Genomic DNA, 14,919 nt, shown 5'->3' on the forward strand with positions numbered 1-14,919 from the left:
CTACATGAGAGAGTCCAGTCCTGTCACGGCCAGTGGGATGGAACTCCAGTGGGAGATTTTTGGTCCAGCACTAATGATGACATTTGTGTTGGCAGATAGGAACCATCCTATTACTATCTGATGTCTGGACGGGGTTGAAGGATGGAAAAGTCTATGTGCTTCCCCTGAGGGTGGAACCTAGCACTGGTCAAACCAGTGGGGGAATTTGTGAGCCACTGTGAAAATTTGAAATGGGGTTGGGCATGGGTAAACTACTGTTCACAATGCAGTTGGAGACTGGGAGATCGATTTAACTTTTGACTAAAATTTTGCAGGAATGAAATATTATGAGAATTTCCCCTCTGGGGATAAATAAAGATAATTTAATAATATTTAATTTAATAATAATATTGTGCAGTGTGCACAGTTCATCATTCCGGAAAGAACATCCATTAGTTGTACTATCTGTATGTGTTTTTTTCTGGATATGTATCGTAAAAAAATGTGGTCCCAGCTCCTTATGTTATTTGAAGGCATCATTATTCTCTCTCTCATTCATTAATTCAAACCCATTTTACTCTTTCGGACTTCAGAGGGAGGTGACACACCAACGTATAATATGGAGCAGAGCTGCATTACTCTGCAGATCATGCTGACAGAAAATCAGCATTTTACAACAGAAGCTGCTCATAGAGAGACGTCTAAATCACAAGTTTGTTCTGTTTGGTTTACCCGCTTCACAAACTGCACACACAGGAGTTTGGACTTAACCACTGTATAGGTGATGGCAATCTCGTTGGACTATACCACAGTGCAGACTGTATTTAGTGTGGTATCGAATCGGACTGCTTTAGCCTCAGTGGGCTTCATGTTGGTGTCATACATTGGGTTTTCAAAGGATGCCTGGCCGTTGGAACTCTCATGGCCAACATAGCCATTGAACTGAACCTTGGGACGAGTCCTGAAAAACAAAATGAGAAGCATTAATTGGTGTCTGTGCCACATATTTCATGTGGCTGGATTTTTGGTTGTCTATGAAAAGTTGTACTCATGAAAAGAAAGCATATGATCAAAAGGGTTCAGAAACATCACATACCAAGTCAACCACAAACATGGAGATGTTTAAGACAGCAAGATTAAAGTCATCTCTAGAACCAAAATTACAGATATTTTGCCCAGATTCAGAAATGTTAGCAATGAAAATGTCTGTCTTTCAAAAGGAATCATAACAGATAGGCAGATGATAGAGAATGAACAGACAAACAGACAGACAGACGCACGCATGAACACACGCACGCACGCACGCAGGCACGCATGCACACACACACACACACACACACACACACACACACACACACACACACACACACACACACACACACACAGACAGATAGATAGATAGGTTGCTGATAAAAATCCATACATTTTGGGGACAATTTATGTCATGGGTAACAAAAAAAAAAGCCACAATTCCCTATTGCCTGTTTTTTCTGCTTGATGCCCATCCGCTGTGTGTTTACTAGCATACATATATAAATAAGCAGTCACCTTGTGAAATGTGCCCATATTTAGTTCAAAAGAATATATTATTCTGTGATTTGCTCAAATGAGAATTTCAAGAAATGCGCCACAGGCAATCAGTCAGAAAGTGAAATGTAACTACCCTTTTCTAATTTTTCTGGTTGTTGCAGATTACATTTTTCGGTATTCAGGCCTATAATCCAGTTAGATATAATCATTTACTCCCAAACCCCGTGGAACTATTAGCAGGGAGGAGTGCTGCTCCTAAAACGCTATTTGACTCTGACCTCATTAAGAGTCTCTGCGTGTGAATTTATGTGTGTGTGCGTGTATGTGCACTGGTGGAAATCCAACCCTAGGGAGCCACTAAGCCAACCCTACATCCTCAACCCATTACATTACAAAGCTCTACACAGACTAGCAAACACTACAGACCTCCCAATGTAACAGAAGTTCGAATCACTGCACTAGTTTCTGGTTTAATTGCTTTGACAGCATCATAGATACAGTACTGTGCAAATGTGGGTCAAAGCAGGAAGAAACAGTTGTACACATTCACACCTTGCTTTTTGCTTTCATTTACATATATGCATTGTCATGTGAGGAAGTACTTTCTACTTCTCCTGCCTTGCCACTATGTTGGACTAAGCAAAACAAGCACTTAAATTAAGATTAAAGTACATTAAAACAAAAAATACAGGTACTAGTACAAAACAAATGACAAAACGCAAGAGCTTGAAGAAAAAAGTGTATTACGTGATTAAACTTTTTCACAATTAAATGCTGCATTTGTTCTTGGTGACATTACGCTGACATAGAGATGACAATGAGATTAAATACAAAATAAAATGCCCTTTATCTAGATTTAGATTAGGGCTGGTTTGACACAGTAGGGCTGCATGCTTTTAAAAACCTGTTCATTTTCTTTCCGACTTTAAATGCCACCCCAATTACTTTTTACCTAATTTCGTCACCTTTTCCCTTCTGAATTGATATTAAGACTTTTACTATTTTACTGAGATAAACAAAATAGTATTTGACAAAGTAATGGATTCAAACATTTTGAATTTCACATTTTTGGTAAATTGTGCAGCCATACTAAACAGTATGAAGAAAAACCAGAAAACTAAAAACAAGGGATGACAAGTTTGATAAAAAATGTGGCGGCGGGCGGAGGTCTGGTTGTTGTTGGAAACCAGGTAAATGACAGGTGCCAGTCTTACCTGCCGCCAGGTCCCCAGGGGACTTTTGGTCTCTCATTGTCATCTGTGTCAGCAGACAATGTCCTGCATACAACCATGACTTTAATATACACGCACTAGCATTCAATACTGCTCTTCGGCAGGCAGGCAGGCAGTGTAACAGAATTAAAGTAATGTAATGGCAAGGGTTATTAGTTTTGCAAAGTGTAATTTTACCTGAATATACATTCTCTTTCCTCCATAACATCAAAGAGAAAGGACATTTGATACTGCATAATGCATCATACAGCTGCTTTAACTGACAATTTAAGAGATTAATGTGACTCTTAGTGATTTTATAAAACACTGTCTCATGGAGTGTAGAAGTCAGATGAATAATCTCACACAAGCCCCTTGAAAATATTAATGATGACATTTTACCCTCAATATAATGTTGGTAATCTGGCATCTAATAGCTATTGTTGAGTCAAAATCTCAGTCTTATTTTTCATCTTGTATGAACCTGATTTCAGTTTAATACATAATTTTCGATGACATCAAGAAAGATTATCCTTATGAACAATAATGTCATCCACAACTGCTTGTAGATTGTATAAACATATTTCTTTACACAATCTACAATCTACATATATAAAAAACAAAGGTGTTTCTCTTGTTATTAAAATATAATCTTTGTGTAAGGTTTGCTCGCGCCTGTGTGTGTGTGTGTGTGTGTGTGAGTGTGTGTGTGTGTGTGTGTGCGTGTGTGTGTGTGGTCGTGTGTCCAATGAAGCTGAAAGAGGAAAATCTGTTTAACAAACATTTTCAATTGTTTTTCACAAGTATAAACAACTAGAAGCAAAATAGTTTATCGAAATGCGAGTTTCACCGAGCCTCTGTACATCAATGAGGGTCATCTGCATAAGACACATCACCTGGGTTAATCTGCTGACACATTGTTTATGGGAGTTTCGAAAAGACCTTATTGTAAATTTACAAATAGGTCCCATGCTAATGATCCCTCGGTGAAACTTGCATTTCGACAACCCCACTTTGACACCACCTGGCACCCCTATCAACCATCGTTGAGGAGCCAGACGGGTTTCAACTACGGTCATTGAAATGTGAATAGCACTGACCACACCCCACAGGGTTAATAAGCTGGGACAAGACTAGCTGCCTTCAGAACTGAAGAAGGGAGTTGGAAGAGAGGCGAAAATTTTAAAGTAACTTTCTTAAAGTCCAGCGTACTGATTTAAACAGCTTTGGATAACCATTACCTGGAGAACTGAGAACCTACACAGACATTAAATCCAGAGAGTTAGATTTGTTTTTCAGGGAATAAAGTCAAAAGGATTACATTGTTGTGACAGACTATGATATTGTCTTAATTGTTGGCATAACAAACTTCCTCAGCGCGCCAAACTCATGATTTCAAGGACCGATTATCTTGTGTTTTTTGTTTTTTTCAGGATAACAAAAAACTCAAGACTGTAGAAAAATGTACATCATCTAAAACATAAAAAATAAGCAGTGGAAGTAAACATTTGTTCATTAAAAAGAGTCATTGAAACTTTGATGTTACTTGGACATATTTGATAATTAAAGGTTTAGATTTGATGCCAGCCTCTTAAAATTTCAGGCCCTACATTATAAGGGGCCTGACATCTACCATTCAGACCATGGCAATAAATTCTGATGAGCACTGTGAAAGAATTCAAGGTGGATATAGTCTAATATTTATTCATCAGATGATCCACTGATCAAGGTTCGCACCACAACAAAGAAATACTTTTGTCCTTCCTATTTTCTTTTTGATGCTTTTACATAATTTTTTGACAGAGGGCACCACACAATCTTTTCTTACAGAGATGACAGATAAACCCAGAAGCCAAACACCTGTTTTGTATTCTTCTCTGCCGGATGTCCATTTTTCTCTGATGGATTTACATTGGGGATGTGGCTTACCTGTGCTTGTAGAGGTAGAAGGCAAATCCAGACAGGATAAGGGCGAAGAAAGGGACTAAGATGGCTGCTGCCACAGAGCTGCTGTTAGTGTATGGGTTGGATGGGTCCATTGCCATAGTAACAGGGCCTGTGGGTACAGAGACAGATATGCCCACTTGAGTATGAGCATGGGAAAAAGCCTTTTGTGCTGATGCTTACATCAGCTTTGCTCTTCATTTCAGTCTGAAATCCAATTTATTTTACTATACATCAACAGTTGGACTGTGTATGCTAAAATTTGGTTTGTTTGTGCAGCTATTGGTGATAATGTTACCTTGACGCATCAGATGGAATTTGCCAAAGTCTTTACTGTGAATGTGCCCCTGGTAAACAAACGTCTTCTGGTCTGATTCTGCAGTAACCTGTAATATAAAATCATTTGATATAAACAGATAATCCAAGATAATGAATATGGTCTTAAAGACATGTTTGTACGTGTCACAAAGGTAGTACAATAGATGGATGCTTACTTTATTATCTTGTGATTAAAATACAATAAAAATGTTTATGGTAAAAAAATTAAATGCATATTGTGACTAAATGTATTAAAAAGATAACCTAGACACATTTTTCAGGAATGTAAATCATGCTGTACAGGTTTCATCCTGTCCTTGCTTATTATCATTAATATTTTTCCATCTTCTGTGCCCCTGGCCTCTCAGTGCCCACCCCCTTTTCTTCCCCCTTCCCTTGTTTAGAGATGTTTTAACTGTTTTAAATCCAAAGCTGAGTTTTCATCTTCCCTCTGCAAAAAATGTTTTTTGCAGGATACACAGGTCTGCCATTTTTAGCCTGACTCTTCTCCTTTCAATCATTTGAAATAAATTAGCTCACAATTTTTTGTCCTCCATGTTCCATTTTTTATTTCTTACCACCAAGCCTGACACTATGTTTTCAATCCCCCAACTTTGTTCCTCCATCCAAACCCCTGTACACTAAAACAGTAGTAGTAGTAGCAGTAGTTTTAATGCATTAACTTAGCTTTAGACATTAGCTTAGAATAGAAATCAAACCAAAAAATTGAAAATAATGCAGTTGCTGACTATTTACTTTCAGCATCAGATCATACATTAAAGTATGTCTTTACTGTGATGTGCATCTCTACAAGACTACTCATTCAACACTCACTTTTTTGGTTCACAGTGCACCCAACACACCCACCTAATGATGGTGAACATGAGCCAGAATTTTACAGGAGAGATTAATGTTTTATAATTACAGGAGTACAGGAGCTCAAGTTTATTATGGTTCATTACAAATTCTGTGGCGGATATGTTGCTTAATGAAGGCTCGAAGTCAAATAGTCGAAAAACAACCTCAGATTGGTTGATAGACTAACCCCAAGGTATGTGATTGTCAGCTTAAGGGGTTGCAATCATGCTAACAACAACAAAAGCAACAGCATCTTTGCCTCAACATAATATGGATACATAAACATAGAATAGAGATAACAGTTTTTTTAACAGTAAATTTATTATCAGAAAAATCTTAAAGGAATTAATGGCTGTTTTAGGAAGCCAGCCATGAATACCAGATCCAGATCCTTCAACCACACCAGATCTTTCATTCACAACAAATCATTCACGCACACTAGATCCTTTAAACACACCAAATACCTCGATCAAACCAGATTTCTTTCATTCATTCATTCATTCATTCATTCATTCATTCATTCATTCATTCATTCATCCATCCATCCATCCATCCATCCATCCATCCATCCATCCATCCATCCATCCATCCATCCATCCATTCATTCATTCATTCATTCATTCATTCATTCATCTTCAGATTTGCTTTATCCGCTGTAGCAGGTCACAGGGAGCTGGAGCTTATCCCAGCTTTTCTTAGGGGCATGAGGCGTGACAAACTCCGGGCGCGATGCAAGTGCGCCGTGGAGCCACGTAGAGACAGACAAACATGCACGCTAAAACTCACAAACTACGGGCAATTTGGAAAGGCCAATGAACCTGAAGCACATGTTTTTGGAGGTGGGAGGAAGCCGGAGAACACAGAGAGAACCCATGCAGACACGAGGAGAACATGCAAACTCCGCACGGAGCGAGACTGAACCTGGAACCACCATGCTGTTTTATTTAGTAAAATTTTTTTTATTATGACATAACCTTTTGACACATAACATTGAAAATATAATATAATAACTAGCTTGGTTATTGATTTTAAGTGTTCAATAAAGTTTACCAACATCAGAATGAAACTTTGTGAAAGGTTATCGTTTGTAAATGAAATTGTGGAGCTCTCCCTTCTGCATATTTTAGTATATGTTATTAGTTTTGGCAGTCGTGCGTGATACTAGACACATTCCTAAACATTGATTCTAAATTAATTATTCATTTGATAAAAATTGTGTTTTTAATGTTTTGGATTCATCCAATTCAACTTTCTTTTTTGGTGTTTTCTTTTTGTTTATTGTGAAGCAAAACACCTTGCTACAAAGCCCTACTCTGTCCGCTAGGCAGCAGCAGTCTCCCTATAGGTGGATACAAGATGTTGCAAGCTGCAATCTCAATGGCAGATTTAATTAATAATAGTAATAGTCTTATTTATGTACCATATTACACCAATGTATAGAGCGGTTTAAGAGAGAGAAAACATCATGGATAAACAAATAAAAAGCAACAGCACTGACAATTCAGCCTTATGGTGCATGTAGCAGTAAATGCATTGACATTTATGGACTGTGATGACTTTTAGAGACAGTAACAGTGATCTTTTTTTTTTTTTTAGAATATAACCTTCCTTTTTTACACTTTTGACAGAAAAATGTTTTATGATAAGCCCACCCTACATCTAGTTGAATAGATGTTAAATAGATTTCACTGTATATCAAAATGCTTTCCATAATGTGAGCAAGGACTCGTCTGGACTTTCAATATAGTTGTCTTGTAAGACATTCAGCAAAGCAAATGTTAAGTACTGTAATCATATTTTCACGAGGCAATATATACAAATGAAAAGAAGAGGAAGTTCTTACATATCCGTCCATAGCCCAGTTGTCATTTTTAAACTTGCTGAGGTAATGCTCTGTCGGCCCTTTCACCTGGTAGACTTTCAAAAGCAGCTGATTTTCTTCTGACTTGTAGGTACCTGGATGAATAAGGAAATAAATAAAAATGAGGTCACTACCTCAGGCTGAAATAAATTAAAACATCCAAACTTCTAATTTGTGTTGCCACTAAACAAGAACACATAAAGCCACTAAGGTTCCATGGGAAGTTGGCAGTGTGGTGGGAAACTAGACAGACACGCTGGCAAACAGACTGGCAAACAGAGAGAAGGAGACACCTTGACATTTTGAATTATCATACTCTATTTACTTCACTCAGCACTCGACACATTACTGGGGAAAAAGTGACATTTACCCTTCAGCTAGATGTCTCCACTTGATTTACTATAGCCCCAGCACAGAGACTGTTGCTGTTTAATATGACAGCCCCACGTAAAAGAAATATAACACATTCAAAATGAAATCATTTAATATGTTGAGAGCCCTTGTCTCTCCCACCCTCAGGGAATTATTCATAAGCCCAGGATCAGGCTGAACTATTGATTGTGAAATGTCAAACCACACATGGGTGTCAGTGGGAGAGTGACATAGCTGCTGAAATGACACACTGTTTTGAGGTTTTCACATTTTGTCTGTTTTTTTTTTTTTTTTACTTTGCTGTCATAGGATGCATTTCTATCTATTTACAATATATACAGTGTCACTGAGGAAAAGACAGGAGACAGAGCTGGAGGTAGCAGAGATGAAGATGCTGAGGTTCTCTCTGGGAGTGACCAGGAAGGATAGGATCAGGAATGAGTACATCAGAGGGACAGCACATGTTAGAGGTTCTGGAGATAAAGTCAGAGAGGCCAGACTGAGATGGTTTGGACATGTCCAGAGGAGAGATAGTGAATACATTGGTAGAAGGATGCTGAGTTTTGAACTGCCAGGCAAGAGGCCTAGAGGAAGACCAAAGATGAGGTTTATGGATGTAGTGAAAGAGAACATGAAGGTAGTTGGTGTGAGAGAAGAGGATGCAGAAGACAGGGTTAGATGGAGGCAACTGATTCACTGTGGCGACCCCTGAAGGGAAAAGCTGAAAGGAAAAGAAGAAGTACACTCAGGAACCAGATAAGATAGAAAGACAAGAGAAAAGGCCAGTGTGAGTAAGACCATAGCCCAAAGGTACTGCTTTGATCAATGATAGTAGGTCAGAGCACTAGCTTTGATCTTTGACCTATGCAAGTAGGTCAGGGTAAAAGTTTGAATTCAGGGGTGTTGCTGGATGCTGCAGTCTTGAAATTGTAATGATAAAACAATGTCAGAATAAAATATACACACGTTTAGTTAAAGTCAGGGTCCTATTGGTACATACGTTTTTGTAAAACCAAGTTACGACATTTCAAATTTTGAAAGCAGTCAAAATGACTGACTTGGGGGTTCTAGTGTTAACATGCCTCAGGAATGACAGATGTGTTGGAGTGAGTCCAGTAATTTTCCAAAACAAAAAATAGTTAAGAATCAGATAATAAAATGGAAATAATGTTAGTATTCTTTCTGTGCAGCCTGGCAACAATCGACCAACAGACTGGTACCGGTTTGTGGCTCGGGCATTGGGGACCACTGCTCTAGATTAGTGCGATGGCTCTGCGGATGCAGTGGTGGATAGTCTCACATCTTGCCAGGCAGTTTATAGTTCCCACTACTACCCTTGCACGTTGAATTATTTAATATATAAATGGCCTATAATTCCACTTATTTGTTTGCTCCAAAGTTCATGCACATCACAATTATTTTCTCTACCTTTCAGGCAGTGAAAGGTCGCGAAATATACAATCCTTGTGCATTTACTTGCGATATATGGAATCACACCAAATTTCCACATACCAGCAATGCTTTAGTAAACATTGATATCAGCTAGTTATCTCATTTACCAGTTGTATATTCACACGTGCAGTGATACCTTTCACTTATTTGAGTCACAAATCATGGGAGGATCTTTAAACCTCAAAGAAAACAAAGGCATTAGGCGCCAGTAGCCCCCAGGCACATTGCTATAGGTGCGCAAAGCTCCGGTAAAGCAGGACTGTGTGCGTAATTGGGCCATGTAATGTAATTAGCATAAAATGAGGCGTACACATTGTACTTTTGTGGAAAAGGATGACAATTCGACTGGTTCATTTATCATTTTAACATTATATTAAAGGTCCCATATTATACTATTTTTAATCAATTCAGCACAACTGTCAGATGTCCAACTACACTTTATTCGAAATTTATTGCACCACACTGATCTGTGGTCCTAAATTTCAGCTGTCTTAAAATCACAGAAATTAGTTCTACTGAGAACAGACTTTTTCTCTGCCTGCACCATTAATGCCAATAAGCTCTGGTTGTCAAAGCCTGCTTTGCCAGTTACATGCCCCTTTCATGCAGAGGATGTGGCTAACAGTAGCATGGGGTAATGTGTACAATGGATGTATCACTTCAACTTGTGGAAGAATGCCCCCATATGTGGGGAGAGGTGAGTGTTCTTTTGTAGATGGGGCCTGGCTATGCAAATTACTATGTACTCTTTGTCACAATGTCAGCTGAGCCCGATCAGCGTGTTTAATTTAAAAAAAAATTCTTTTAATTTTATTAACTGTTGTAATCCCCGAAGGGAAATTATAAGTCCATTCTACACACAGGTTAGTAGTTGCATGCATCTATATGAAGTGTGCACAGGCCCATAACACACACACACACACACACACACACACACACACACACACACACACACACACACACACACACACACACACACACACACACACATACACAAGGGGCCTGTGGGCCTGAAGGTGAGGGGGAGGTGGAGCGACAGGCAGGTCCTTCATGGTGCGCGTCCAATGAGCAAGTTCTAAAGGGGATGGCGCTTTGCGCAAGGGCGCCTTGGCAGTGATCAGGAGGTGAAGACACTGGGCGGTAGCGGGAATGGAACCGCTGCTCTAGTGAAAATTGGACAACTCGCTCTATTGTTGAGCCACTGCTGCCCCACCAGCCACTGCTGTTTGAGCACCAGTTCACGAGTTTGTGGGCTGCAAATTCAATCTAGGACCCATATGCACCATTAGGCCATGTGATGTCAGTGCACCACATTCTTGTGCAATTTCCTTCTGAATTAATAAAGTAAGTGACAGACGTCCGTCCGTCCATCCATCCGTCCGTCCATCTGTCTGTCTTCGAGGAGTTGGTAGGGTTAGGGAGGACCATTATGTATAGAGACCAAAAATATTTTGGTCTTTTATTTAATGACCCCTTTAAACAAACTTACAGTCCATTCAATAGATCTCCTAATCTTCTTTTATTTATTTATTCATTTATTTAGGATATTTTTTCTTTCCGGATATGTTATTACAGCAGACTTCACCTTCATCACATTTCCAACATCAGCAGCAAAAAGCAAAAAGGGTTGACGGGTAGAAGCCATTTGGCTTGTAAAATTCCCGTCCCCAGAATCAACAACATCTCTCTCATTACAACACCTTATCAAACGCGTTATCCACACATTAGAGGAAAATCATTTTCATTGCATGCAAATTTTATGAAAGCTATCAACAACAACAGGTTACGTATGTTTGTTTTTTACCTGATAGCCTTATTGACACTCCGCTGGTCTCCAGTAATGTGACATTAACTCTGCCACTGGTACCATTGAATCCAGTCACTGTAAATGTGGTGGCCTGTCTTTTCCCTAAATATTCATAGAAACCGCTCCAGTCAGAGCTGGGAGAGAACACATCCACAGGAACTGCAATGGAACCACAAACACAAAACAGGAAAATGTTCAAAGCTTGTTTGACATTTACTTAATCAAAAGATTAAAACCGCTGCCTCAAAGCTGGAACAGCAACGCCAAGTAATTCTGTTTGAAGGGATCAGCTGGAGCAATCTTGTCGCTCTGTGTTTTCAGTCTTTCCTAGTCACAAGTTATTTAATTTATTAAAAGCTGGTGAGACAATGGTCAGGATTTTGATTGCCCTATCTATGTTTGCCAAGAAACAGACAAAATATATTTACCTCTTCCTTGATAATTGACTTCTCCAGTGGTCTCCAAATCCCACATGTAAAATTATGACTTGGACAAAACCAATCATTTTAATATTATCAATAGCGTTGTAAAATTTTGCAATATCGTGCTATTTTTCTTTAGTCTTAGTCTCTCTCACTAGATTCCTGGAGATGACAAGTATAGATGATCAAAATGTACTTCACACGTACAAGGTATTAAATGGCGTTGCCCCCCAAAAATTTCATAATCTAGATCAGAAATAAGACTACAGAAGATTAATTAGTGAACAACCACGAAACCCACGCACTCACTATAACTATTAATGCTTGGAAAATGCTTAAATTTAAACTGTTCTTTATCAAAACAGAATGATTAACTGCATTTGAAGGAAACATGGTGTAAGTATGAATGTGTGCAGAGTACTGTAGTCTATTCTTCATACCTCGGATTTTGTTCTTCTGGACGTCTGACTCTCCCCTGGCTTTGGGATTGATTTTCACTCCCACTAAAACAGAAAAATGCACAAGTTTAGCCAGGTTAATTATTCCTGCTGACAATATATTTGATACAGGCAGGGCATATTTAATGTGACAGCATTGAGAATGAACTCGTGTGTCATGGGATTGCACAGAAATTAAAAGAAACAAGGCAAAAAGAAGCAAACATGTCTTGTTAAATATCTGATTGCTTGTTTGTTATCTTATTACTATTCACAACCTATAGCCTAGTTACAACAGAAACTATGCTGTGTTACAATAAATACATATAAATAAATATAGCATCACCACAACACTCATGACTTGGTCTCTCTTGTTAACTGTTGATTTCTCTGCGCTGACCGCTTTCTCACTCAGCCAAACGTGATTCTGTTGTTCATTATGTAAACACTAAACGGACTGATCCTATTGAGACCACTGGTAAACATTGCAAAGAATTTAAAACACACAGTGTTTGCAAATGGGACAAAAATCCATGGCGACGACAACAGATGTCTACAAACAGACATAATTAGAGTTGTTTTTTCAGACAATTGTCACAGACAATGAGAGATCACTGGGAGCGAAACTAACGCAGTCTAAATGAAACATGGGAGAGGTAAGACTTGAATACTGTATATTGAACTGGCTATTTTCTCTACAGTGAGGACAATGCAGGGGTTTTACATCCTGCAATGGTTACAGAGTCAGTTACTTCAATCTCAGTCATATTACTGGTTTGGCCTCGACTTTTTATGACGCAGGGAGCAGGGGAAGTGTGTGTGTGTCTGTGTGTGTGTGTGTGTGTGAACGTATCCAGCCTTTGTCTCTCAAAAGGCTGGGAATGATTGATAATTTCACCTCTTGAATGTATTGTTTATGTCAGTTGAACGTAACCCTTGACTGGTGAAAGTCAATATCTGTTGCGCTGTAAATGACGATGAGGATACGCCTTTAGCGGACACACACACATACATGACTGAAGTGGAGTTAGCTAGTTAGCCAAATTCTAGCTGACTTCAGTAGTTTGTGAGGAACTTTCAGTGTGTAGCTTTGAAGCAGGTCGATACCACACACTGCTACCGTAGACTGAACATGACACCCCCCCCCCACACACACACCTGACCTGATAAGTCAGCCAAATGCCAGCTGACTTCAACAGTTTGTGAGAAGCTTTCAGTGTGTAGCTCTAAGCTTGGACATTACCACACAATGCTACCATAGCCTGAATGAACTCCCCCTCAGGGATAGCCATGCCCTTGAGGATGTCAACCAATCAATATCGTCGATCATTCTGTCCAATCACAGAGTGATTGATGTCACAAATGACAACTCTAGCAAAATCCGATCGTTATGATTCGGTCCGGGCCATGAATTCCTAAAACTCCAAATATTTATTGATGCAGGAAATGTTTGTTTACCAGATTCTAGGAGTTGGTCAAGTTAGGGAGGACCACTATGTATATGTGGAGACCTGAAAATATGTGATTTTCACAATAGGACCCCTTTAACATCCACCCATTATACAAGCAGTGCACTTTCAAGTAAGGATCTCAGTACCTTTACAGAGTGGGGGTTTGCCCGACCATCTCCCATCACTCTTGCAGGTTCTGTGCTCTGATCCCCCAGCAAGATAGAAACCATCTTGACAGGTGTAGATTAGTGTATATCCTAAAGTGGGCAGGTCCAAAGATCGAACATCTACATTACTTGGGGTCTCTGGCTGTCTGCAGGAATGAGCTGAGTGACAGGGAAGAGGGAAAACCCCCCCACAGGATTAGCAATGACAGGTTTATTGTGCACATTATCTTCTACAGAACCAAATAAAACTATATATACACAATATTAATATCTTTAGCCTGAGTGTCACTTAGATGAACAGAATCTATGGTAAGAACAATCAAAATTAGTACACTGAACAATAATAAGAGGCACAGTCATTTCTTACCAATGCATTCAGGTTGGGTTCCACTCCAGGTAAGGTTTTCTAGGCATGTTCTTGAGGTGGAACCAAGAATGTGGTAACTCTTTCGGCACTTGAAGGAAATCTTACTGCCAACCTATATGAAATAAGTGTACAAAATAGTACACCATATAGTTTTTTAAGACCTACCCCATCACCAGCATGAGATAAAATGAAATAAATGTCTTGCACTGTCAAAAATTTGAGTCATTGGTGACTCTTAAATCTAATTAAACAATGATAAATACCTATTTTGTCTCACTGAATCTCTTTGAATAGATGATAGAACTGCTTTATGTGGGTGGAAATTACTACTTTTTTTATTAGAGATGCCAGGGGACATATGAGACAGTAAATTCATAACACCCAATCATACCTTCACAAATTGAAAGATTTGCTTGTTTGCTTGAATTCCATTTAGGATTGTACAGCTAATATACTCTATCAACTTGTCATTATCTGGGCTTAAGGCAGTTCAGTCACTCAGACAAAAGAAAATATGGTCTCTTCTTGCCACTTGCAAAGTCTATGTTTAGAAATGTAGGAGTCAGTTGTGATCTTTCCATTTCAACTAAAGTCAACTGAATGATACCTCCATGTAGGGACATTGCAACTAGAATGATATAAAGCAGCAAAGTCCTGCATTTTTTGTGTTTTTTTTACATGGTCAACTAAAACCATTCACATGTGACTACAAATATCAATGTCCTAACAGCTTTCCAACAAAT

The 14,919-nt window shown here is 38.9% G+C and overlaps 1 protein-coding gene across 1 annotated transcript in view; it reads right to left on the reverse strand.

The window, feature by feature from the left end:
• Positions 1-780: 780 nt before the first annotated feature.
• csmd1a (CUB and Sushi multiple domains 1a) overlaps positions 781-14,919 on the reverse strand; it is a 452,056-nt gene continuing 437,917 nt past the window's right edge. Inside the window, exons 67-75 of the mRNA XM_068328424.1 lie at positions 14,177-14,288; positions 13,789-13,968; positions 12,195-12,257; positions 11,330-11,491; positions 7,684-7,796; positions 4,963-5,050; positions 4,650-4,776; positions 2,724-2,786; positions 781-940 (exon numbers count right to left, since the gene is read on the reverse strand). Coding sequence (XP_068184525.1) covers positions 781-940; positions 2,724-2,786; positions 4,650-4,776; positions 4,963-5,050; positions 7,684-7,796; positions 11,330-11,491; positions 12,195-12,257; positions 13,789-13,968; positions 14,177-14,288 — 1,068 coding nt within the window. The remainder of the gene's footprint in view (positions 941-2,723; positions 2,787-4,649; positions 4,777-4,962; positions 5,051-7,683; positions 7,797-11,329; positions 11,492-12,194; positions 12,258-13,788; positions 13,969-14,176; positions 14,289-14,919) is intronic.

This window comes from Antennarius striatus, chromosome 1 (genome assembly GCF_040054535.1).
Source record: "Antennarius striatus isolate MH-2024 chromosome 1, ASM4005453v1, whole genome shotgun sequence".
Taxonomy (NCBI): Eukaryota; Metazoa; Chordata; class Actinopteri; order Lophiiformes; family Antennariidae; genus Antennarius; species Antennarius striatus.